General features: G+C 44.9%; 1 protein-coding gene and 1 pseudogene across 2 annotated transcripts; both read left to right on the forward strand.

Moving 5' to 3' along the window:
- The first annotated feature begins 505 nt into the window (after positions 1-505).
- Positions 506-1,062, forward strand: LOC308427736 (ribonuclease 2B-like; annotated as a pseudogene). Its single transcript has one exon. The product of its transcript is annotated as a ribonuclease 2B-like (transcript).
- On the forward strand, positions 988-24,095 carry LOC308427735 (ribonuclease 2B-like; the record flags this gene model as incomplete). Its single annotated transcript, XM_080925928.1, has 2 exons — positions 988-1,008; positions 23,623-24,095. The coding sequence occupies exon 2, from the start codon at positions 23,628-23,630 to the stop codon at positions 24,093-24,095; it is 468 nt and encodes a 155-aa protein (XP_080782054.1). The 5' UTR covers positions 988-1,008; positions 23,623-23,627.
- Positions 24,096-27,403: the final 3,308 nt, after the last annotated feature.

Here is a 27,403-nt window from a genome sequence, read left to right on the forward strand (position 1 = left end):
TGCCCATTTCTGAAAAAGTCACAAAATCTTCAGCCCATCCACATGCAATGCAAAGATTTCTATGTGGAGTTCAGATACAGACTGCAAACCGCCCTGCTTCAGAGGGTTTAGAATTTCACCCCTTACAATGGAATCTGCAGCACATGGCTAGGCCAAGTGAGGAAACCAAAGGCTGGTTTCACAAGCAGGCAATGAACCAATCTGTGGGTTCTGCATGTTGAAGACTCTGAGCCACCAGCTCCACCCACAGAGCCGGCCCTATATCTACGGCCCAAGGGCAGCTCACACATTATCCCTGATTTCCAGGACAAGCAGCACTCAGTTCCACAGGAGCTACAACGCAGACTGGGTAAGACACTGCCTGTCTAGGCCTGGCACAGGAGGGGCAATGATGGGAATGTGTCCAGGAGAAGTGGCTATAGTGACATCAAAGGGCCTTCAGGGAGAGATAGAGAAACTGGTCTAAGGCAGGAGTAGTCACTTCTCTTCTGTTCTCACAGGAAACATGGGTGTGAAGCTGCTTGAGTCCAGACTTTGTCTCCTGCTGCTGCTTGGACTTGTCCTAATGCTAGCCACCAATCCCTTCCCAGTGGTTTGCCATCCAACATATCTATAACATGGCCTATCCCCGATGTGATGATGCAATGCGTGTCGTTAACAGTTTTACAGGAACCTGTAAGGACCTAAATACTTTCCTTCATACAACCTTTGATGATGTTGTCAGTGTGTGTGGCAATCCCAGTACCACCTGCAGAGATGGGATAAGTACAAATTGTCATGATAGTTCATCTGCGGTACCTATAACTGTCTGTAGCCTCACAAGTCGAGGAAGCTATTATACCCAGTGCAGATATCAAACTACAACATCGGTGAAGTTCTACACAGTTGCCTGTAACTACAGACATCCATGGAACAATCCCAACTATACATTTGTTCCAGTGCACCTGGACGGGACATTTTAGCTCCAGTGCCAGCAGTTTGTCCCTCAGCTCAGCTGCTACTGCCCAGGTCATTTTCATAGTGGTGAAGAACCAGCTCCTCTGTCTGCGCTGACTTCAGCCTCTGTCCTCATGAAACTGGTCCCCGAATCTCTTTAATTTAGCTTTAAATCTTTTCTAATCAATAAACACCTTAGCATACTCATGTAGGTCTCTGGTATCTCTGTGTCTGACAGGGATGGTGAGAGAGGAAAAAGAGAAGAAACATACACACAGAAGTGTGTGTGTGTGTGTGTGTGTGTGTGTGTGTGTGTGTGTGTGTGTGTGTTTGTGTCTGTGTCTGTGTCTGTGTGTCTGTGTGTCTGTGTGTCTGTGTGTGTGTGTGTGTGTGTGTGTGTGTGTGTGTGTGTGTGTGTGTGTTTTGAGGCAAAACCGTATATCAATTGAGGCATCTACCCAGTCCCTGAAAACAAATCAATCTGAGAAGGAATGGTCATCTCTCCAGAACATTCCTACAGGACATCTTTCCTAATGTTTATCTGTGGGGAAGAAGTGGCTGGCAGAGACTAGAGAATTGGGATCTCACAGTGAGACAATTTCTTGCTCTCTTCCTGCATGGCTGTCCACAGGGGTCATTGTGAGACCATTTAACAGAAACCAAGAAGGACAGAGTCTAAGATAAGGGAACCAAGATCCACACAAAAAAGAGATGAATAATCAGAGGACCTGCCATGCCTCCTGAGGACAGAACTGTAGTCAGGAATCAGTTTCAGATGGGAAGGTGCCATCACTTAAAGATGTGGGTGAGACCGGCATCAGCAGATGTGGCAGGGACCCTTCATGCAGTGTCACATGCAGAATTGAGAGTAGGGGCAAGTAAGTCCTCATATCTGTACCTCTGTCTTTCAGTCTGCATTCCCAGCTTCTGTTTTCTCTTCCTTTCTGGGCCCCACATGAGATTCTAGCCTCTATTCTCTACTTGACATTGGTACTTCTTGCTCTCAGTGGACCACACTCAAGGCTGCAGGGAAGCCACTTCTCTGCAGCAGTAAATGTACATTCTATTTCCCTGACTGGATTATGGAATCTACACTTAACATACCAATGCTAAGTTTGGGAAACTTCATGGGTTAACAAAATTCACTGACTTCAGGTAAAATTGTGTACAGCCAGAGTCAGGGTCTCACTATGTCAGGCTCTCTAGCAGTCCTGGAACTTAGTATGTAGACCAGGCTGGGGTTGAGCTCAAAAAACTGTTTGTAAGCTTTACTTCAACTTTAATAGGCTAAGGCTGTTTTTAAGACCTAATAAAAAACAAGTTTTGTCTCTTCAGGAATCTTCGAACTCTGGTATAAATATTAAATTTGCTTGAACTCTCTGATTGGTAAGAGTTATATTTACCATCAATCATAGCAAAGCTAACACAAGAGGACACAGCTCTCAAGGTGTGCTAAATTATCTAATTATGTGCAAAACTTAAACAGCAGGAAATTTAGAAGAAAAGCTTCCTGCAGAGTGTGCAGGGACAGAAAGAATCCTAACATAAAGGGGAGTCTGTGTGTTTTGTGCACACCAGTCTGACATCCCCCAGGCCATCCTAAAACAGAAGCAGCAGGGTAAATGACAGGACTCCAAGAGGTTCAGACCCTGGCTTAGGGAGGTTAAGAGGGATGATCTCCTGGCGTGCTCAGAGAAAGGTGCTACATGAGAGACTGATGCAACCTAAGATCTCCATTCTGCTGAGCAGCAAGTGACTAGTGACAAGCACAACTGGATGTGTGGGTTCCAGTCAGGAACTCCCTCTCCAAGCCTAATAAAACCTGGATCCATGCAATACAGGAGAGCAGGCATGATGGTTCTGAGTGACAACAGGCATGATGGGGCTGAGGCTGTAGTCCAGTTAGCAGTGTTTGCCTGCCATGTAGAGAGTCCTAGGTCCAGTCCCTAATACTAGACAGAGCATCCCATAATCCCAGTGTCTTCAGGTAGAGACAAGAGGATGGTGAGTGTGAGGCCAGCCTGAGCTACACTGTGAATCTGAGGCTAGCTCTGAATACCTGAGTCCTTGTCTACAAACACAAAAGCAAAAACCAAACCAAACAAACACCACCACCAACATTGTGGGTCATGGCATTTCCCCGTCCTGCATTATGGGATTAAGTTCTCTCTGCCATTTCTAACCACTCCATCACATGCTCCAGACACAATATCCACAGCCTTTTCTACCTGGGAGCAGGGTGACTCAGAGCCAAACTAGGAAGGCAATGTGCCATCAGAACACTGAGACTGGGCTCACCATCCCTTGGAAACAGTCATCTAAGACTTCCATTGTCTTCCAGTCAGCACCACAGACACCCCATGCTCTAGAGAAGTGCACTGTTGACAATGGCATTCTCCTGGGACAGGGACCTTTCTAGCACTCTCACCCTCAAAGCCTTCTCTCCTGGTGATCGTTTTCTGTCTCTTCTTGTCTACTCACATTCAATGACATAAGTCCTCACACTTAACAAGAGAAGCTAAGGGCTCCATCTCAGAGAGCACATGACCCTTGTCACACTGGGCATAGAAAACTTCATGTAAGCTATTGTCCAGGACCAACCACGTCTTGTAAAGTTGCCTTCTTTCCACCTGAATGCAACTCCATCCTGAAAATGTGTCCCATATTCACCCTCGAGTCATCTACTGATGAACAGGCACATGCTAGACAGTAAATGGTAGATGGTGGAGAAACTGCCACACTGAATTTTATGTGACCACACCAGCCAACACTCCTGCCAGTAGGAAACAAGGGTTAGGCTTTCCCTGGATCCTTGCCAGCATTTGTGGTAAGTGTTTTCTTGATGCATCCATGCTGACTGGGCTGGGATGTACTGTAAGCTGTTGAGTGTGAGGAGTTATTTTGTTTATTGTTTTGCTTTGCTTTGTTTTTGGAACAGGGTCTCTATGTCATCCTGGTTTTCCTGGAACTCACTCTGTAGTCAGGCTGGGATCCAACTCAGAGATCCTCAAGGTTGTTTTAATTACTTTTTCTTAATGTAATTTTTCCCAGTCGGCAGCCCTGTCAGAAGGAAAGAACCTGCAAATACTACTGCTGACAGGGTTTGAGGATAATGATGAAGGGAGAGGGGGACTTGTGTTCACCACTTGTGGGAATGCCCACATGTGGAAGCACTGTGGGCAACAGAAAGAAGTGAAGACAGGCAAACTCTATTCCCCAGCTAGTGTGTGCCCGGGTCTGTGCCCTGAGGACACACTACAGAGATACTTGCTCAGCTCAGCCATAATGACTGCTGACCTAGGCAGAGAGTCAGGAAGGGTTCACCCTGATGTGTAAGAGCACCAGATGGATAAAGACTGTGGATCAAACATGCACAGCAGAACTTTACCAACCATAATGAAAATGAAATGTTGACATGAATAGCTGGTTTATCTAACTGCCTTGTGTTCCTGGTGGGTCGCTTGCCTCCAGCCACCCACCCGAGGAATTATTTGGATCTGTGAGTTAAGGAAACACCCACTTCAACTTAATTTCAATTATGCTCTGCCTACCTCAATGGCTGGGCATTTCTAATCCTCCATCTGCTACCCGAGGCCAGAAGGGGAAAGTGGCAAGTAGTCACTCACCTGCAATCTTTTACAGCTTGTTGTTTCTCTCTACTGCACCTCTAAGTCTGATCCATGTTACACAGCATCGTGGTGATTTTATATCTCCTCCTTTCTAGTTGGTCCCCTACCCAGTCTGCCCCCTTTCCCAGAATCCTAGAAGTCCTCCCTCTCTCTGTCCAGCCATTGGCTCTCGGCTCTTTATTGATCAATCAAAAACCAATTGGGAACAAGAAATTTTTGCATTCGGACACAGAGATTCCTGGTTAAATCCAACCATTAGTACCAACCCCCAACATTGGCATTTGCAGGAAAGTAGATATAAAATTGAAAACCATCATGTTAACTGGAATAAGCCAGGCCCAAAAAGCCAAATGCCACATTTTCTCTCATATGCAGAACGTTGATTTTTAATTCATTATTTGTATTTTATGTAGATGGGTTTTTTTTTTATATGAATGTTTCTGTATCGTATATGTGCCTGACATCAGCACAGGGCAGAAGAGGGAGTTGAATCCCTGGAACTGGAGTTACCGATGATTGTTCCCTACATGGGAATTAGGAATGAAACCCAGGTCCTCTGGAAAATGTCAGTGTTCTTAACTGCCGAACTGTGTCTCTACCTCAATGGATTTTTAAAAATGGTATGTCTCTGTGTGTGTGGTATCTGTCTGTGTTTCTGTATGTAAGCCGACATGAAATTAGATGAGAAGTGAGGAAGAAATCTAGAGGAAAGTGTACAATAGGGCAGTGGAATACATGAAGTAGGGAAGCAGAAATTGGAACTGTCTAGAGCAAGAGAGCCAGAGCCACACAGGGTGAGGAAGTGCAAGAAGTGCAGAGGGGCACAGGAGTGAATGAGAACAAGTTATGGTTACACAAATGAGTGAAATTCTCATGTTAATCACCACTATTTTATATCTAAGCTTTACATAGACAAAAACCAGGAATTGATTCTTTAAACTGTACTTTCTGGTGTGGCCCATCCATCTGAGAAGGCAGTGGCTTAGCACCCTGCCTCTGTATTCCTCGCCCCTTTAGCTAGCAGATTTCATTGGAAATGAAGTCAGAGGCATTCCTTCTCATGTTTATCCTGGTGGTCTTTCATGACCTTGAACATTCGTTGGCACTTTTCTCTTTATGGTCTCTTCTCTCTGTCGCTAGGGTGGCTTATGTTCTTCTACATAATCATCTCTTTGAGAAGCAATGGTCTGAATCTGGACCATAGCTGATGGGGTTGCAGAAGTTTGTGGGGGTTGATGGTTTATTGTCCAGGATTTTTGTTTGCTATTTGGTTTTAATGATTTACATTTATTGTGTGGGTGGGTATACACATACCAGAGAACATTTGTGGAGGTCATATATGTGAAGGTCATGTATCTAGAGGTCATGTATCTAGAGGTCATGTATCTGGAGGTCAAAGGACAATTTGCAGAATTTGGTTCTATCCTTCTGCCATATGAACTCTGCAGCTCAAACTAGGGTCATCAACAGTGCTTTTATTTGCTGAGACAACTCACTGGTCCATTAAGAGAAATTTGAGTGCTGTCCTTGAATCACAGATGGGAATGTATTCCTTTGTGGCCTCAAGTGGGTCTTTGCCTTGAGGGCACTGGTTTTAACTTGAAAACATAACTCCAGCTGTTAACATCAAGCAATGTGACAGTCATTGTGATTCTCAGATCACCTAGTAGGGTCCCTCCCACAGAGGGTCCAACTACTCTGTGGATCTTACCAGAAGAATTCAGTTCCTTCTAGACTGGGTGTGTACAACTTTGTTCCCGTATTCCCGTAGGACTTGTTGGACTTGCCACAAGTTTCATAGTGTATCACACTGAATCATCTGATTGACCTCAGAGTCTAACCAGAAATCATGTGAGGAAAAGCCTTCCATGCAACAAACCAGGGCTGTACTTGTTGTGATTTGTGGAGCTATTCTAACACTTCTCAGGGCAATGAGAACAGATCCAGTCATTTTCAGAGGTTTTTTGGCAAATTTTGCACAATTTATTTAAGAGCTTGGTTAATCCTCTCAATACTACCTGTAGTGTGAAGCTTCCATTCAGAGTTCAGGTAATATTTTATCCCTAGAGTTGTGGACAGAGATTGAGTCACCTGTGATGTAAAGTGAAGTTCATTCATGAGTCTTTAATGACCAGGAATAGTGTCCTTTAGGGGCACATGTAACTGAGTCCTCTGTAGAGTCTTCAGCCCCGGTGACTAAAGTTTCTGTTGAGACAGAGTGGGTGTGTACAAACACTATCATGTATTTGAAGCTGCGAAAAGGAGACAAAAGAGTACATTCTACCTGGCAGACCTCAGTGGGAGAGGAGGCCCTCCTCTGGGTTGTTCTGAGGAGTGTAGAGGTTGAGAATAGCAGCAGCATTGTGAAGGCTGTAGGCCTGATGTTCTTGTTTGACTGTGGCTAAGTCTCTACCCAAGAAAGGTCAAGTTACTGTTTATAAAGTAGCACCCCTCTGTGGACGGATGAGGTGTGTGTCCCCTGATATTTTTCGTCACAGGACATAGATGGGAAAGTAACTGATTTCCCATATTGACCCATGGCCAGACTGGAAGAATGCTGTGCATATTGGTTTTTGTATCATCTGTCTTTGGAAGGACCAGTGCTCTCATGGGGATCTCTCTGTAAAGCTCCTTCATTGCTCTTCTCAGTGCTGTCCTGTTCTCTTAGGACATGCACACCATCCTGATGGGAGTTTCAGTAGATGACCACATGAACAAGGTCTTAGAGAGCCCTCTATAGATTTAGAACCTCTCTTGTTTATGTTTTACGTGTGAGATGTTGTCTGTTAACCATCTTCAAGTTTCCAAAGAGGGCAGCAGAGTCATGTGACATCATGGAGGCATACTAGAAAGCAATGTAAATATTAATCTCCTCTTTATCTTTCCCTAGAATGAGTCTCCATATTAGAGCTTAAACTGCCCTTTGGAAAACTTTTTGCCCCGCGCTTATTCATTGGTTGATCCTAAGTCGCCTGGCTGGCATTGTTGATGAGATAGTCTCAGCATACAGTGTACCAGATAGGAGGTTACTACCATAGTCGTGAGGCAGATTTGGTATACTGGGCGTTTTCTTTCTTTCTTTCTTTCTTTCTTTCTTTCTTTCTTTCTTTCTTTCTTTCTTTCTTTCTTCCTTCCTTCCTTCCTTCCTTCCTTTCTTTCTTTCTTTCTTTTACATCTTTATTAAAAAAGAGAGAGAGATGTACAGATTTTTAAAGGTATTTTGGCATAACACCATATGAATATATTTTTGTCAGTACTTAATTCTTTTAGAAGTTTGATAGTATGCATTGAAATCTTACTAGTTACCATAAGCATAGTGTACATGTAGAACAGAACGTAACATGGAAACAGTCAAAATTTGCTTAGTGTGTATAGATTAAACATAGTGATCTTTGAATACCAAAAATTATCACAAGGCTACATTCGAAGCTCTTGAATTATTAATAATTTAAGGTCCAGGTGTACCACACTCTGAGAGGGTGCGTAGGACTGTGAGAAGCTGCAAGACCCCGCTCAGAGTGTGGAGAAGCAAAGTCTGTGGCATGGGAACAGGCGGCCGGAGCTGTCGGTTCTCAGGCTCCTGGACACCCAGGTGCTGCTAGATATCGCAGAAGAGCTGAGGACCCATGAGCAGGGCCGAGAGGGGGGGAAGAGGAACTCTGGCTCCCATGGCCATTAGCTGTAGGCTCTTTGTTCGGCAGTAGCTGCATCTAGGAATACAGAGGAGACTTCTTAGGTATAAGCTTTCCTACAGTTCCTGGCGACAGGTCCAGATGAAGAGAAACGGTCCACGAGTTTAAAATATTCACTGTCAAGGCAGAAAGCAAATGAGTAAAACCTTACCCTGACTATGCAGTATGGGCCAGAGATTTAAAAAATCCTTTTGGAAGGCAGCTATGCTCACCACTATACCACCAATGGGATTTAGCTCGGTGGTAGAGCGCTTGCCTAGCAAGCACGAGGCCCTGGGTTCGGTCCTCAACTCTGAAAAAAAAAAAAGAAAAAATAATAAAAAATCCTTTTGTAAGGAGGAGCGTCTTAGAACAATGTATAACTGACTACACTTTTAGGCCTTTAGAATTGGGGGTGATTTGGGAGAGGATTTTTTGGATTTCCTTGGGTATAATTTTCTTCATAAGTAGAAGCTTGTAGTAGATACCAATTTAGTGGTCTAGCTGGACTTGGATTGACATTTACAGGGAAAGCTCGAGTATTTGGTTCTGTTTCTGTATCAAGTTCCTCAGTAACCTGGGGGGGGGGTGGTATTTGTTTCTGCGAGAGAATCCCTAAAGTTGCAAAGTTGTTAGGTGATAGATGGTTGAAGGCAGGAGACTAGGGAGTCTGGCTGAGCTTTATCTGCTACCTTCTTGTTGTTTTTATGACTTGGGGAATTATTATGGCTCAGGGGAGGGAGAGGAGAGGTCTCCCTCTTTTGTTGGATGGAAGGAGGGACAGGAGAAGCCAATAGCATATTTGTTATCTCCTCCAGAGTGTAAGGAGGCAGGGATGGGTAGATGATTTAATTTCTGCTATTAACTGGTTGATGACTGCAAGATCCAAGGTGGGATGACTTTGGGGATCCTGGTCTGTTGGCTCATCTAATTTGGGGGGCTGAGGGGTGCCTTGTTTTCAGGCTGGTTTGTTTTAGGTGATTTTACGCATTTTCTAATTGCAGCTAATATTGGTAAAAATTCACGAGAAGGTAGTTTTCTCTTTTGGCTATCTCCGTTTCTAACTAGGGAAGCTACTTGAGCCCATGATTTAGGGCTGCTAATTCCTTCATCTGCCATAAACGGTGCTATTCTGGTACCTCTTCCCAGAACAAAGAGACTTGCTTTTTGGCTAAGCTTATCCCACGTGACTTTAGTAAGGCGAGAATCTCTCTGGCTTGGGAAAAGTTTTTACGTGATTGTGAACTGCCCATTATAGAAAAGAGAAGAAATGCTTCCTCTATAGGGAAAATTTCCTCAGCCTTGTGGCTTTTTGGGGGATTCCTCAGAGATCCAGAAGCACTAAGCCCTCCGCCAACGCAGGCTCACAGCTGCTTTTATGGTCTTTTATGGTCTTTTGTGGTCTATAGCTACTGCTCTACCTGGGGTTTTTGGATTTTTTGTCTTTGATTGTTAGGGAGGGTCTCTGGAGTTGCAGGAAGAAACTTCACTCTGTTGCTGTAGCCATATTCATTGTCATACCAGGAAATAAGCTTCACAAAGTTGTCATTAAGAGCAATGCCAGCCCCAGCATCAAAAGTAGAAGAGTAGTTGTTGAAGTCATAAGAGACAACCTGGTCCTCAGTGTAGCAGGGGATGCCGTTTAGTGGGCCCTCAGCTGCCTGCTTCACCACCTTCTTGATGTCATTATACTTGGCAGGTTTCCTCAGGTGGCATGTCAGATCCACAACAGATACATTGGGGGTAGGAAGAGGGAAGGCCGTTCCAGTGAGCTTCTTATTCAGCTCTGGAATGACCTTGCCCACAGCTTTGGCAGCACCAGTGGATGCAGAGATAATGTTTTGGGTTGCACCACAGCCATCAGGCCACAGCTTTCCAGTGGGGCCATCCATAGTCTTCTGAGTGGCAGTGATGGCATGGACTGTGGTCATGAGCCTGTCCACAATGCCAGAGTTGTCATGGAGGACCTTAGCCAGGGGGCCAAACAGTTGGTGGTGCAGGATGCATTGCTGACAATTTTGAGTGAGTTGTCATATTTCTCATGGTTCACACCCATCACAAACATGGGGACACTGGCCTAACAGGCAGAGATGATGACCTTTTGGCCCAACCCTTCACTTGGGCCCTAGCCTTCTCCATGGTGGTGAAGACACCAGTAGACTCCACTACATACTCAGCACCAGCATCACCCCATGTGATGTTAGCAGAATCTTGCTCCTGTAAGATGGTGATGGGCTTCCCATTGATGACAAGCTTCCCATTCTCAGCCTTGATGTGCCCTTGTATTTGCCATGGGTAGAGTCATACTGGAATATGTAGACAGTATAGTTAAGGTCAATGAAGGGGTTGTGGATGTCAACAATTTCTACTTTCTCAGATCCAGAGCAGAAGGCAGCCCTGGTATACAGGCAACCAAAACAGCCAAATCCATTCACACCAACCTTCACCATCTTGTCTAAGGAACAAGGCTGGCACTGCATTAGAAGATGTGGCTGTCTCTGGAATCCAGAGGAGCATCTCACTCTTGAATACCCAATGTCTAACCAAGTTAGCACGTAAGGCCAAGGAAGGTACTGATGCTGAGGTTTTCATTACCACCCAATACTAGTCTAAATCTTGGGTACTGTTTTCTGTCTCCAAGGGGAAAACACTTGTCCCTGTGAAATTTGGTCTTTACCTTAATGTAATCTAGTGCTTTGGTCTGATAGGACTCCTTTGATCTTGACTCACATTTATGTTATTTAGTATATTGACTGGATCATGATGGCATGTTGACTGGCTTGATTTTGGGGAAAGATAATCCTATCTGATGAGAGCTGATGTCTACAACAGCTGTTATATCTAGTATTCAGCTCTTGGTTTCATTCATCTGCTTTTCTATTTGGTTCTTTCTTCCAAGGTGTTTTCTGAGTCTTGGATGAGCCACCCACAACCTGAGTTATTTCTATTTGGCACTTTCACCAGTTATGAGTCTCAGCATTAACTACCATTCCTTCATCAAGGTTGTGGGAATACATTGTTTACCAAGAAGCAGGAACAAGTAGCTTCAGGTATATCTGTAGCACCTGCATCCCAGTCCTAGGGAAGTTATAGTGGGGCACGGTTCTTGGAGAGAGAATGCTAATGATTGTTTCAAAACCTGACTTGGGATGAGGGACCTCGGAAGTGTTGGATTTTTAAACTAGTGTTTCTAAGCCTGGGGCAGGCTGTGATTAGTTCACCAGAGACTTCAAGAGCTGGAGAAAGACCTCATGGGGTGTGTTTCAGAGATCTGCACAGAGGTGCTTCCTCCTACTTTGAATCTGCCCTACCCCATCGCCCATCTCTTCACTGAGTATTTGTTTTAATTCCTGTGGATAACCAACTACACATAAAGGTTGGAATTAATTTGAGGCTGATAATATAAAAGAAAATAAATGACACAATGTGGTGGTACACACCTCTAATACCAGCACTCAGGAGGCAGAGGTAGGTGGGACTCTGTGAGTTCAAGACCAACCAGAGCTACATAGTGAGACCCTGTCTTTTAAAAAAAAGTATTTGACTTCAACACTAGCCAATAAAATGGAGGCTCAGCCAAAAGATAGAAAGACCTGTCCTTGGTTGTATTCCTAAAGATAAACAGAGGCTCCTTGAGAAAGCCAGCAAACATGAAAACGAATTGTTTGCTCAAAATCCCCTTATCTGTCCAGAGTCTAGACTCACCAGGTCAGGAGCCAATTGCTTGGGGTTACAGTAACTCAACAGGGACCCACAGATATGGTGACAGATGACCTTGTTTCCATGAGGTGTGTGTTAAGAAACCTTCAACTGTGATAAAATTCATTCAGGAAAGAGATAAAAATCCTGTCTCTTGTCAAAAAGATAGCTAAGGCCTTCAGGATATTTTCTAATGTAGATCTTTTTCCCTGAGGACAAGCTCTTCTGACACAAGTCTCCATAGACACAGCATTTGATACTGGCTTATGGTGTTCAACAACTGGGACTGGAGGAAGACTACCCTGAGCAGAAGGAGGGAGATAAAGAGGTCAGACCCCTGGTACCATGACTACTTACAGGACTGAGGGTTCCTGAGGAGTATGCTGGTTACTATAACTCCTGACATCTAAATCTCTGACAGGGAGCTTGGTTTCTGTTAAAGCAGAGGGTAACACAACCAATCTGTTTATAGATACTGACCCTCCATTTTCAAAAGTCTTTCCTATTGACTCACAAGTACTATGGGAGGTAATATGTCATCATCCACGAAGCCAACTGTAAATGTGAGAGGCGGTTTGTTTGCTTTTTCTTGCAACCCCGACTTTGAACTCAGGGATCTACCTGCTTTTGCCTCCTGAGTTCTGAGATTAGAGGTTCGAGCCCAGTGAGGAATGGGATTTTGGTCAGGTGGTCTTTGATGTCCTTGTCTGTTGTTGGGAAGATACTTATTAAGCTGTATACTGATCTTAAGATGCCTCTTCTGACTTTTCCTTTACTTCTGCTTATGGCATTTCCCTTCGAGCTTCTCAGACACGAGCCCAAAGCCATGCCCATCTAGTTCCCTTTATTGTTAGCCTTGGAATCACTGGTGATACTGTGCAAGACCAGAAGGATTCACTACCTCCTCAGTGGTCTCCTATGCCCGTACCATCAACAGAACCCAGATGTACAATGACAGCTTCTTTGGTAGCAATTGCTTTTCAAAACACAAGGACATTAGATACGCAGCACAAAGGGGAATCTGCTTGTTGCTCAAAAGGAGATGATGATTCTGGGTCAACATATCAGGACAATTTCAAAATACTTTAAAAATAATAATTAGCCAATAGCCTCAAGTCCAGATGCTGACTATACAATACCGGCTCTCTTGGGATTCTCCATCATGGCTTTTCTGAGCTTTGCCATGTCTGAGGCCATTGGATGGTGAAATGATGTTACTCTTGCCTGGATCCTTTTTGTTTCGTTTTGGTTTTTTTGTTTTTTTAGCCTCCTGGTAAAATTTATCTTAGAGACTACAGTAGTTTAAACTGAACTTTGATGGCAGTGTCCAAGACAGATCTGAACACATGGGATGCAGACCTCCCTCAACAAGATAGATAGAGAGAAGGAGAGTTTCCCTGATTGAAAGAAGACACAGAAGCCTGAGTATTGTTCTTCAGTTTCCTTGAATGATTTCTATGACCACAAATCACAGGAAACAGTTGAGGCAGGAGAGTAGGGAGGAGAGTAAACCCGGAAGTCCTTATATAAATTCCTACATAGAAGTGTGTAGAACAAACAAACAACTAGAATAACTGCAGACTGGAAACTCCCATTCTGGCTAACACTGGCTCACATTCCAGTACAGGATCTCAGGGAATGTGGCCTGCATCTGAGGGTACCATAGCTCAGTGGAGTACACACCCTTCTGAGTGGAGCATACTGTTCTCACAAGATAAGAGATACACAAAGTTATATTTAGAACTAAGTGTAACAGTGAATGCTCAGAAAGCCTCCATTATCCAAATGAACCAGACTCTCCACACTACGCACACTGGCCACAAAGGGTAGGAGCACAGCTTAGAGGAAGGGTGCAGAACCCAGGGCTGTCAACTACCCGCGCCTGCTTCCTTCAAAGGGAGGAAATGAATGATGCCTACGCACCTGGAAGGCCAGCATGAAAGTGGTCAAGTGACCAGGTGACCCTTTGCTATTTATTTAGGGGACCCAGTTTCCTCCTGAACCCCCAACATCCTAAGCATTGTTAGGCCCTAATGCTAGGCTTTATCTTTACCAAACAGAACAGCACTGTGGAAGTGTAAACCCTTTCCGCCACACCTTGATTTTTGGTTATGATGGTTGTGCAGAAATAAAAACCCCGACTAAGACACTTGGGAATTCAGAATGCATGTCACAGTACCAGACACTAAAACTTGGCCAACAGAACTCTCAATGCTGCAAGAAAGAGACAGAGCCAAAACTATCCAATAAGCACTCACCTGCATATCTGGTCAGAGCCTAAGTCTGAAGGGGAACTTACACATTAGCTAAGAGTAGCTCGCTAAGTGTCTGCAAAGACTGCATAGGGCTGGGGCCTGCATATACAAATGGCCTGTGAGGACAGTACACACCTCACACAGGACTGCCATGGAGAAGGTGTAACACTCATCATTGGTCTCCAGAAGCACTGTCCAGAACATTCTGATCACTGGTGATTTGATTTTAAGAGAATGGGACAGATAATTGAGAGCCCAGGCAGGAACTTTGAAACACTCTAGACTGAAGCTCACATGAAGCCCAGAAGGAATTCACACTCCCTGTTGGACTCAGGACTCTGTACCCCATTCAGCACCTGCTACACCATCAAGCACTTTCTCCTGCGGCATTTATCTGTGCTTCGCTGGCAATGTCAGCTTAGCTGGACACCTCTGGTCTTGTCGGCCCCTTCTCTTTAGCTGGACAACTCTGGACACTGCTGGTCTTGTCTGTCCCTGTCCTTTCTCTTTATTTTCTCCTCTTTCATTTTCTATCCCAAGAACACATTTGGTCTGCTTTCAGGTCTCTGCTTCAGTTCCCTGACAGATGGGATTGCCCTGGACTATCTAACTGCATTTCTTCACTCTTTTTAGCCCAAACTGCTTCATTGCTCTGTCCTCCTTATCTTGAAAGACTTGGAGAGCCTTTGAATCTGGAAGACACCCCCTCCCCCTGCAAAAAGACTTAGAGGCATCAATTGATGTAAAAGCAAGAGGTTTATTGTTCTGGTGCGCCGAGACCAACCTACACCCTGAGAAGAGATGACCCGGAAAAACTGTAACAAGCAGTTTTTATACATTTTAGGGGTACAGGTTACATTAGCAAGGTTACAGTTTAAACTTATTGGCTAAGCATTTTGGCTTTGGAATCTATTGGCTAGCAAGCATGTGACAGGCATTCAACCTTTATCTGGGACCAGAAGGTCAGGTGACTATCAGTCAGTACATTCTGCAGTTTTTCTGAGAATTGTGGGCAGAACCAGGCCTATCCTTGACCTTAAGTGGTTGGGCCCCCTAAGGCTACAGTATCTCCTTATGTCAGACAGATGGAATTTTCACACTCAACTTTTTTAGTTATGAAAGAAGTAACCTGGCCAACTGTACTCGGGCTGGAAATTTCTATTGTGGCTTCTTCAGTCTCATCCTTACCCCTTCTACTTTAACACCTCCCTGTCTCCTTTCTTCTCTGCCAACTCAACACTGATTGCTGGTTTGGTCTGCCTTCCCCCCAGCCATAGTAGTAACTACTATACTAATGCACTCAGTACTGTCAGGATTCCCTCTGGGCACCTCTGATGGTGGGAACTTGAGGCAGAGAGTCCCATTGCATACACAACCAGGAAGCAGAGAAGGCTAATGGCCTCCTGTTTTCCTCCTTCCTGTCCATTCCAGGACACCAACCAAGGGATGGAGCCACACCAACTAGAATGGGTCTTCTTACCTCAACCCTATACAGAAGCTCCCTTTCAGGCTTGTCCTGCTTTGATCTGCAGAGCTCGGTCCTGGAGACCTGACTGGAGTCACAAGGGAATGAAGGAAGCACAGGTTCACAGACTCAATACAGAAAAGCTGGGCTCAAGTGTCCCTGTGCTCTGATGCAAATGCCTGCAGCCACCTGGAGCAGCATGCACTGATGTGCACATCTGTAGGAGGAGGCAGGATGGCCAGTCTGGGTAGGAGGTCTCTGTAGGGGAGCAGTCATCTTGGAAGAGGAAGCTGTGGCTAACAGTTTCCACACACAGGTGTGTGGAAAGGTCAATGATTCCTCTGTTTCCATGGGTCTTGGATATTTCTGTAACATACCTATTTCTCTAATTCGCTCAGGACTTCATCTGCTCCCAACAATGCCCAGAGGTTTGTCAAAAAGTAGTCCTTACTAACTTTGACTGTTATTTACTGGCCTCCTCTGGTTTTGCCCTCTTCCTTTGTCTTGGCAAGTCAGGGTCTTAGGTAGAACCTAACTACTGAGGCCAGGCACCATCACTTAGAGGAAAAGCTTTAGAAGAAGAAAACTCTGGGGCTGAAAGTGTTGTTTAGTGGTGGAGGCTCAGCTAAGATTACATCAAAATGCAAACAAGACAAAACTAAAACTAACAAAGTCAACAAAAATCTCAAAGCTAATCCAAAAGCAAAAGCAAAACATTTTTTAAGATAATACAAACAATCAAACAATAACATTTAAAGAATTACCTTACAAGACATCTGTCTTCTGACAAAGGCCCTGTGAGCCTCTTTGCTCTGTGTGGGAAACTCTCTTCTGTTAACTGTAATTAACCAGAGCCCTGCTGAGTGCTGTTTTCCTACTCCTCTGTGAGATACTAGAAATGAATACAGGAAGAAGAAAGGGTCAGAGAAGGAGGAGGGCAGGTGGGGTTGAGAGTATAAGAGACACCAACTATTAGTCTTTTTTAACAAACACTGAAAAATTTACCTTAGTGATAGGAAATTAATTTTATAAAAAATTTCCCCCAGCTTAAACACTTCAATGTAAAACCCCACCCTGCCTCTGTTTACCCAAAATCCCAGGTACATTCTCAGAATTTCAGCCACTAAAGAAGCTGATGCCTTCCTCTTCCCTTCATTTCCTTTGTGCAGATGATACTTTTGAACCTAGTTCCTGTGAGACTGGACTGAGGCTGATTTTTTTCCTCACACAGTCACCACAATCTCGTTCTTCAGAGCACACCCCTGATAGAGAGGAAAGTTTGCCATTGTCCAGAAACGTCATGTAGAGTGACATAGTCTCTTCTATTGTGACATCAAACTCATTTTTTAAAGCAGGGCAGAGGGAGAGAGAGAAGATTTTGAGACACTCCTCAAACAGAAGCAGTGAGCTACACAGCAGTTAAAGGCTGGCCTTTCTAGAGACGTGAGAGTCATCCTCAGGGACAGATAAACGGGAAAGTGTCAGGACTCTAAAGCCCTATGCATGTCTGGGGACAGCCGGCCAAGACTGAAGTTGTTGGTTAATAGAAGGACCCATGTTGGCTGCTGGGAGTCCTGCTCTGCGAAGGTGACAGGCTGAGCTCTCTCTGTGCCTCTTCATTGACTCCCTCAGGTGGCTGCTGCCCCGACAAACCCTTCCATTCCATTTGCTAGTGAAGTAACACTGGTGAACGGAAGGCAGTTGCTGGACCGTGTGCATGACTAGAGGATGCACACGGTCCTCCAGAGCCTGCTTCCTGGGTGGAACCATCCTGTGCCGCCTCTCGGGAGGAAAGATGTGTGATTGAAGAAGTTGTCTGTCTAAGGGTCCCTCCCTCCCTCCCTTCCATTCTTCCTTTCTTCCTTCCTTTTATTTTCTTTCTTCTTCTTTCTTTCTGACTTTCTTTTTATTTCTTTCTTATCTCTGTCTCTCTGTCTCTCTCTGTCTGTCCCTGTCTGACTGTATGTCTCTTTCTCTTTCTCTATGGGGGAGAGGGGGTGTTGGGTGTGTGTGTGTGTGTATGTGTGTACATGTTTCCTGTGGAAGTTTAAGAAGCATTTCTGCACGTCCAAAAGCTCTCTGGGGAGACTTGATGAGTCTGAGTGAGACAGGGGGATGAGGGGATTGTATGCTTGTGGGCCCGTGAGAAGCCAGGAGATGGATCTCAGTGGTCCTGAATAGTGCAAACAACCAACTTCAAAATCATGGAGGCCACATCCCTCTTGATCACCCCCATCTCATAACTCCCCACCTCTCCTCTCACCCCTCTCCACCCCTGCATGAACTCTGATGGTTCAAACATCAAGGCCCTGGGTTGAGGTTGAGCAGGCACACGGTCTCCTTTTCCAGATGGTTGTCTGACTTGCCTGTGAGTTCAGCAGGTGCAGTCGACAGCCCAGGATCCAGAACACACAGGCCATATCTCCTACACTCCCCAGAAGACTGACACTGTTTTCTTCAGTCCCAGGGACAAGGCTCATTCCCCAGACACCCTTTCCCAATTCGGCAGTTCTAAGTCTTCCTAAATGAATCTGGTGTTGCCCAGTATTCCAGAAGAAAAACATGTGGTACTCCCTCTTCTCCTCCCCCTCCCTCCCTCTCCCCCTCTCTCTTTTTCTTTGTCTCATACACACACACATTCTCTTTGTGTGTGTGGTATTATTGTTGTTGTTGTTACAGCAGACCAAACTCTCTTTCAACCTGGTTATTTCCAGGTCTCTTTCAGTCACTGTCGGGAATATTAGCCCATCTCTGTCAGGATTCCCCTCCAGAGCAGACACCAATGCTCCCAACCCAGAGCTGAGAGGCAATGCATTTGTCTCAGGTCATTCTCTGCAGCCTACTCCCCCAGGATTTCTGTGTGAAATGACCTCAGGTTAGGAGAAAACAGGAGGAGGGAGGATGCTGGCAGGTGGAACCCCCCTTTCTTTCTCTTGAGAAGCAATTAAATTCTGAATGTAAAACTGATTAAAGTTGAGCATTCTGAACAACAGAGCACAGCTAGACCATGGCGGGGTCTAGAGCAGAATCCAGAACGGTTCTTAAAAGCAGAAATAGGGTGGATCAAGCAGGGGAAATCATAGAGCAAATGGTGTTGAGGAGACTCCCATGAGAAAAAAACAAAACAAAACAAAACAAACCCAACTATGCACCTGAAATAACTTTTAGTGACAAAGACAGGAGAATTTGGACAGCAAAAGTTTAAAGGGGAAGCACCCATGCTGGGCACTGCACACATAACACTCAAGTGTCTGCATGTGACCTCAATAAAAGTTAATGTCAAAGGAAAAAGGAAATCTGGTTCAGTGTAGCAAGGTCTTGACTGCCTTAAAAAAACAACTTCCACAGGAAAAAGACAAATAAATGTTGACCTCTAAACTTCTTCCCATGCCAGGGCCACAGAGACTTGGCAGCAGAAGCAAAGCCCAGCTCTGGCTACTTAGCTTTGGGCACACAGAGCTTGTCACAGCACTGGGCACCTCGTCCTTGGGACTGAAGAAAACAGATAGTGTCAGTCATCTGGGGAGTGTAGGAGATACGGCCTGTGTGTTCTGGATCCTGGGCTGTTGACTGCACCTGCTGAACTCACAGGCAAGTCAGACAACCATCTGGAAAAGGAGACCGTGTGCCTGCTCAACCTCAACCCAGGGCCTGGATGTTTGAACCATCTCTTCTCAGAGTACATGCAGGGGTGGGAGGAGAAGTGGGGAGTTATGAGATGGGGGTGATCAAGAGGGATGTGGCCGCCATAACTATGAAGTTGATTGTTTGCTCTCTTCAGGACCACTGAGATCCATCTCCTGGCTTCTCACGGGCCCACAAGCATACAATCCCCTCATCCCCCTGTCTCACTCAGACTCATCAAGTCTCCCCAGAGAGCTTTTGGACGTGCAGAAATGCTTCTCACCCTTCCATGGAAAATTGCCCCATTCCTACTCCTCTCCGTGACTCAAAGACTTTAATAAGAGATAAAACATGTTATTCTATCCTTGGAAGTAAGAGTCAGAACAAATGTTCAAGATGACTGGGCTACAAATCATCTGGACTTTTAAAAAGGAGAGTAAGAGGGGAGAGAGAGAAAAGGGAGGGGAAAATGGAAGGAGCAAGACCATTTGCATAACATTAGGAAAGAATGAGACAGGATTGAAGCTCAGAGGGGAGAGACCAGAACCTCTACACAAAGCCCAGTTTTGCTGGAGTTATGCCCTTACTTCTTTCTTCTAACACTTGAGCAGTTCAGGTGTCAGATAACTTAGTGTGGGATGGGTGAGAGAGGGAGCACCAACCACAAACAACAAACAAGCATTAAACCATTAGCACTCATATAGGACCACATGCAACTGGCCCCACTACAGGGACAGAAACCATGTCACACTCTCCCTTTCCTGGTGACCATGAGAGACAAAGAACCCAAATAAATGATTTCCTCTCAGGAGTTGCATTGATCACGGTGTCTCTTCACAACAAGAAAACCCTCAGACAGAGACTTGCCCATAACTATGAACATTGATGGACTATGTCTTTGATTTCATTTCTGGCAAGAGGTGCTGTGTGCATGTTGAGTCTTACAGCCTGAACTACTTCCATCATGGTGTCAGTTTTGCTGAGATCAGGAGGCCTACTAAGGTCTAGGGCCCTGTTACACGATCAGTAACCCAACTAGTGAGGTGACTTTATGAGGAGTATCATGAGTCCTGAGAGAATATGTCCAGAAACACAAGGTCAGGCATCCTTTTAGTGCTCAGTGACACAGCTGCAGGCATCACAGGGACATAGGAAGGGGTAATGACAGTCAGAGCCAGAACTCTGATGGACATGAAGGAACAATTTTATTTACCGGCTGCTGTCCATACGAGGTCTAGCTAATTAATAGACACCAGTGAACGCAGAGCTTGAACAAACAAACAGTATCTTTGTGATTGTGATCTTGCTGTGCCCTGGAGGACAAATTCCCAGGATTGAGATCTTGTACCTACAGTTTTCCCACAGTCAGGGTTTGAGAAAGGAAGTGCAGACCATCTGGACCCCAACAATTCAACCTCTGGAAGAAGTGAATGGAAGGTTCAGGGCTTAGATACGTGGAATTGCTTTTCTCACACTGACCTACAGAGTCAATATAATTACAATTAAAATACCAAACACAGGGTCTGACTTGCAAGCTGAGGCCACAGTATCATACCATCTATTCTACATGTAACTACTACATAGGGTGTGATTGAGACCCCTCAATGAGTACCCCAAGAACATATTTATTGGTGTCAATCATGGCTCCGGGGATGAAGACATGCTGTACCAGACCACAGGCAGCAAGGTGGTTCCAGTCATGCTTAGCAAGTAAGGAGGGGGAGGTGAGGTAGAGCTCCACATGGTCCACCTGAAGTTACATGCATGAGTCCCTGCAGAATCCTGAGTGCAAGAGGAGCTGCAGTGCACTCTAAGACACAACCACCCCAGAGCAGGGTCGGCATGGCAGGTGTCCCCAAAGTTCCTGTGTAACTGCAGAAACCTGATGGAAAGGTTCTAGATCTGCTTTTGCTCAACAGGCTTCCAAAGAGATACACAGGAGGTCCCCTAACATGAAAGAGAAAACCTTAGAGCCCTTAGATCAATTGTACATTGATCTTTTGTAAAAGAATCAGAGTTAAATTAACCTGCATTGTGCTACAAATCAACTTCCAATGCTTGATAAATGCCTGTGACAAATGAATGTTTGAAAGAAACTGATTTATTTGATTCCAGCATGAAAGATCTCATCCAGTCAGTTGGTGTTCTTGTCTGGGGATCTGTGGTAGAGAAAACCCATGATGGGAGGTATGTGCTAAAGCAAAGCTGCCCAAGGTCATGGCAGAAGGAAGGAGTGCAGGAAAGGGCACTGAGTCCCAAAATGTTCTTCAAGGGCATGCCCACAGCATCCTAGCTCCTTCCTGCTGAGTCTTACCTCCCAAAGCTGACCTTCCACTAACATCAGCACAGGCTGCTGACAACCTGGCTCATTAGCTGCTCTGCAAGGGCAAGTCCAGGACCCTAGAACTTTGAGCCTGAGGCAGAAGGACAGAAAATTTGAATTCAGTCTGGGTTTCTAAGCAACTTCAAACCAAACTCAGGCTGAAAAGTGGCAGCCTGCCTCAAACCTTCTTTGCACCCTCTAAAGATCAGTCTCTACAAAATGGGTCACTGTGACAATTTTATAAATGCTGTGCACTGTCTGTCATTTCCATAGACAGCTGGAGCCTTGGCAGAGCTGGTCACATACTTTGCTGACCCTGGGCATCTGTCAGTCAATAGATCAGAGTGGTCATTGCAAGAGGATCTCAGGTTGAAGAAATTCCAAATTTTGGACAAAATCTCTTACCCACCGAATCTGCACAAAACCATATCTATCAATAGGGACAGAAAATGCTCACTGTGATTTACAGCTAAACTGCAAACGTATTTCTTGAGACAATAACTGGTGATATTCATCAAGTTTGGGAAAAACCAAGTACTTACTGCGAGGATCTAACGCTAGCTGTACTTCATAACCGCAGTGTGCATGGGTCTGGACGTATCACTGGATTGGAATGCAGGGGAGGTTTTGAGAACAAAGAACTCAGAGAGGCATTTAATCAACTGAAGCCAACGGTACCTATGAGACCCTGGGGATGTAGTTCAGTGTCAGATAGTTTCTCTAGAGTGCACAAGTCCCCAGGTTCAAATACCAGCTCAAAGAACAACAGAAATAAAAACCTGTTACCTTTATTGTATCTTTCTAAACATTGGCTTAGAGTAACTCTGGCATGTTAGATGAAGTGGTATTCTCCTGAGGGTCTATGGTGTAAAACAAGACCATTGGTACTAGCTCTGGGGACAAATGTGGGTACCTGGAAATGTAGAAAAAAATCATATACAGAAAACAATCAGAAATGTATTACCCATTATGACTTTGGTAAAGCTTTTTTAATTGTTTGTAAATGAAATTTTTGATGTTTATTATTTTTTAACTTTCACATGTGTCAGCACTCACGTGTGTCATACATGGGCAGGTACTAACAAACCCAAACAGGTGTCATAGAGCTGAAGTTATTTGCAATTGTTACTTTTATGTGACAAACTGGGATCCTTTAAAAGGGAAAGATCTGGAAAATGAATTCTCTTAACCACTGACATCTCACGGATGTCTAAGACTTAGTTTTACATATGTGTCTCTGTGTCTGTGTTCATGTGTGTGTACACGCCAATAGATACTATTGTAAGACATCAGATGCCCTCAATGGAGTTTCAGGCAGTGGTAAGCCACCCAGCCAAGATGCTGAAAGAAAACTTGGGTTTTCTGGGAAAGCATCAAGTGGTCTAAACCACTGAGCCATCTCTGCATATGCCAATGCCATAGAATTCTAAAAATGAAGAACAGAAATGTAAATATCCCTTATGATTCTGGCTTTCCAAAGCTTTGTTTCTAAGTGTGTAGCCAGGCTAAAAGAAAATGTGGTCTGCCCATTACTGAAAATAATGTCTGCAGCCAGTCCACAGACAATGCAGAGATTTCTATGTAGAGTTCAGAATGGAACTACAAACATCCCTGCACAAGAGGACTTTGAATTTCACCCCTTACAATGAGGCGGCAGCAGCACATTGTTTCAGCAAGTGAGAAATCCGAAGGCTGTTTGAACAAGCAAGCAGTGTACCAATCGGTAAAATCCTCATGTTGAAGACTTTGAGCCACCAGCTCCACCCACAGAGCCTGCCCTATATCTATGGCCCAAGGGCAGCTCACACATTATCCCTGATTTACAGGACAAGCAGCACTCAGTTCCACAGGAGCTACAACGCAGACTGGGTAAAACACTGCCTGTCTAGGCCTGGGACAGGAGGGGCAGTGATGGGAATGTGTCCAGGAGAAGTGGCTATAGTGACATCAAAGGGCCTTCAGGAAGAGATAGGGAAACTGAGCCAAGGCAGGAGTAGTCACTTCTCTTCTGTTCTCACAGGAAACATGGGTCTGAAGCTGCTTGAGTCCAGACTTTGTCTCCTGCTGCTGCTGGGAATTGTCTTAAAGCCTGTTTCGTGCCAGCCACCAACCCGGTCTCAGTTGTTTGCCATCCAACACATCTATAACATGGCCTATCCCCGATGTGATGATGCAATGCGTGTCGTTAACAGTTATACAGGAACCTGTAAGGACCTAAATACTTTCCTTCATACAACCTTTGATGATGTTGTCAGTGTGTGTGGCAATGCAAGTACTACCTGCAGAGATGGGATAAGTACAAATTGTCATGATAGTTTATCTCCTGTTTCTGTGACTGATTGTAGACTCACATTGGTAGGAGTTGATTATACCCAGTGCAGATACCAAAGTACAACATCGAAGAAGTTCTACTCAGTTGGCTGTAACAACAGATCTCCACAGGACAGTCCCAGTTACCCAGTGGTTCCAGTGCACCTGGACAGGACATTTTAGCTCCAGTGCCAGCAGTTTGTCCCTCAGCTCAGCTGCTACTGCCCAGGTCATTGTCATAGTGGTGAAGAACCAGCTCCTCTGTCTGCGCTGACTTCAGCTCCTGTCCTCATGAAACTAGTTCCTGATCCCATTTAATTAACCTTTAGAAATTTTCTAATCAATAAACAGTTCCACATACTCATCTAGGTCTCTGGTATCTCTGTGTCTGACAGAAAAGGGGTGAATGTAGGGGGAGGGACACACACAGAATTGTGTGTGTGCACATTTGTGTGTGTCTATGTAAGTGTGTGTGTATTTTGAGGAAGGGCCTCGTACCAATTGAGGCATCTACCCAGACCCTGGAAACAAATAAATCTGAGAAGAAATGGGCATCTTTCCAGAACATTCCTACAGACATCTTCTCTGATGTTTATCTGTGGGGAGGAAGTGGCTGGCAGAGGAGACCGGGGAATTGGGATCTCTCAGTGAGACAATTTCTTGCCTTCTCCCTGCATGGCTGTCCACAGGGGTCAATTGTGAGACCTTTCAACAGAAACCAGGAAGGACAGAGTCCAAGATAAGGGAACCAGAATCAACACAGGAAACAGAGGAATAATCGGAGGTCCTGTCCTGACTCTTGAGGACAGAACTGTAGTCAGGAATCAGTTTCAGACAGGACGGTGCCATCACTTAAAGATGTGGGTGAGCCCAGCATCAGCAGATGTGGCAGGGACCCTTCATGCAGTGTCAGATGCAGAATGGAGCAGAGGGGCACATGACTCCTCAGGTCTGTACCTCTGTGTTTTAGTCTGCAGTCCCACCTTCAATTTGCTCTTCCTTTCTGGGCCCCTTATGGGATTCTTGGCCTCTTTTCCCAACTTGACTTTGGTACTTCTTGCTTTCAGTGGACACAGTCAGGGCTGCACGGAAGCCACTCCTCTGGAGCTGCAAATCGGCTTATTTGTGGACTCTGCACGTCTGGCTTGGTGTGGAATTCTTCAGAGTCTGGCATGACCTTAGTGGGGACAGAATGACAGGGTTCCTACTTCTAGGAGAGGATCAGCAGATGTGGACTGCCATGGCAATAGGATTCTTTGTATAACAAAGCACATATTTCCACAGTCCTTAGAGCAATGTCCTCCAGTTAACCTCAATGACTCCTTTAGGATCTGAGACAGCATGAGCCCCAGGACTGCCAAGTAGGCTGTGGAAAAAAACTCTAAACAGATGAGTTTGAGAAAATATAATGTCTCAACTATGTAGAAATTAAGGATAACATGGGTCATTCCGGAGATGAAGAAACAAAGGCAGCTACACTATAGGCCAGATTGTCAGCAAGAGACAATGGTATGCAGATTCCTGAGCTCAGAGTTAGCCTGGGACACAGCAAGTCTGCTTCTCAGAGGCAGGAGGATCTCTCAACTCTTTTTCAATGTTAAAAGAAAATATGTTCTTGTCTTTCCCTAAGAATTAAGAAGTTGAGGTCATGGGATGCTGATTCATAGAATAATCAAAAGAAATCCTAGAGAGCTGTCTAGAGATTTCCAGAAAAAGCAGATCTGAGAGAGAGAGAGAGAGAGAGAGAGAGAGAGAGAGAGAGAGAGAGAGAATGTAGAACACTGAGAAAACAGGTTGCAAAGCTGTGTCCAGCAGAACATTCGAGTGGTTTGTTTTTGCATCTCTCAGAAACCCTTCTCTCAGAACCCCTCACCACTCAAAGGTTATTCCTTTGCACTTTTCACATGAATTTTAAATTTAGGGACTATCAGGGGTTGACATAATCTACTGACTTCAGATGAAATTCGGTACACCCTGAGGAATCCATATGTAGCTCTGGCTGTCCTGGAACTTGCTATGTAGAGCAAGCTGGTTTTGAACTCACAAAACTTTTCAAATTTTGCTATTAATTTTGTAGCCCAAGGCTATTTTTAAGATCAGGTGAGAAACAAGTTTTTGTCTGCTCAGGAATCTTTCAGGGCTGATATAAATCTTAAGTTTACGTTAATTCTCCCAGGTTAGATTTGCCATCAAACATAGCAAAACAAACACAGGAGAAACAGGAATCCAAAGTGCAGTAAATTATTTAATTACCATCAAAACTTAAACAGCAGGAAATTCAGAAGTCAAGCATCCTACAGAGTGTTTAGAGACAGAAAGAATCCTAACACAAAGGGGAGTCTATGTGTTTTGTGCAGACCAGTCTCAGGCCTCCAGGCCATCCTCTGACAGAAGCAGCAGGGTAAGTGACAGGACTCCAAGAGGTTCAGACCCTGGCTTAGGGAGGTTCAGAAGGAATGATTTTCTGGCCTGCTCAGAGGAAGGTGCTATATCAGAGGCTGATGCTACCTAAGATACCCACTCTGCTGACCAGGAAGTGACTACTGGGAAGCATGACTGGATGTGTGGGTTCCAGTCAGGAACTCACTCTCCAAGCCTAATAAAATCTGGATCCATGCAATACAGGAGAGCAGGCATGATGGTCCTGAGTGACAAAGGCATGCAAATGCTGAAGCTTTTGTCCAGTTGGCAGCGTTTGTCTGCCATGTAGAGAGTCCTAGGTCCAGTCCCTAGCACTAGACAGAGCGTCTCATAATCCCAGTGTCTTGAGGTAGAGACAAGAGAATGGGGAGTATGAGTCCAGCCTGAGCTACACTGTGAATCTGAGGCTAGCTCTGAATACCTGAGTCCTTGTCTACAAACACAAAAGTGAAAACCAAACAAAACTAACATCACCAGCAACACTGTGGGCCATGGCATTTCCCCTTCCTGCATTCTGTGATCACATTCTCTCTGCCATGTCTAAACTCTCCATCACATCCTCAAGACACAATATCCACAGCCTTTTCTGCCTGGGAGCAGGGTGACTCAGAGCCAAACTAGGAAGGCAATGTGCCATCAGAACACTGAGACTGGGCTCACCATCCCTTGGAAACAGTCATGTAAGACTTGCGTTGTCTTCCAGTCAGCACCACAGACACCCCATGCTCTAGAGAAGTGCACTGTTGACAATGGCACTCTCCGGTGACAAGGACCTTTCTAGCACTCTCATTCTCAAAGCCTTCTTTCCTGGTGATCATTTTCTGCCTTTCGTTGTCTACCCACATGCAATGACATAAGTCCTCACACTTAACAAGAGAAGCTAAGGGCTCCATCTCAGAGAGCACATGACCCTTGTCACACTGAGCCTGGAGAACTTTATGTAAGATATCGTCCAGGTCCTACCACTTCTTGAATCGTTGCCTTCTTTCCACCTAAAGCAACTCTGTCCTGTAAATGTGTCCTATATTCACCCTCGATTCATCTACTGATGAACGGGCACATGCTGGACA

The sequence above is a fragment of the Micromys minutus genome (assembly GCF_963924665.1).
Source record: "Micromys minutus genome assembly, chromosome: 12".
Lineage (NCBI taxonomy): Eukaryota > Metazoa > Chordata > Mammalia > Rodentia > Muridae > Micromys > Micromys minutus.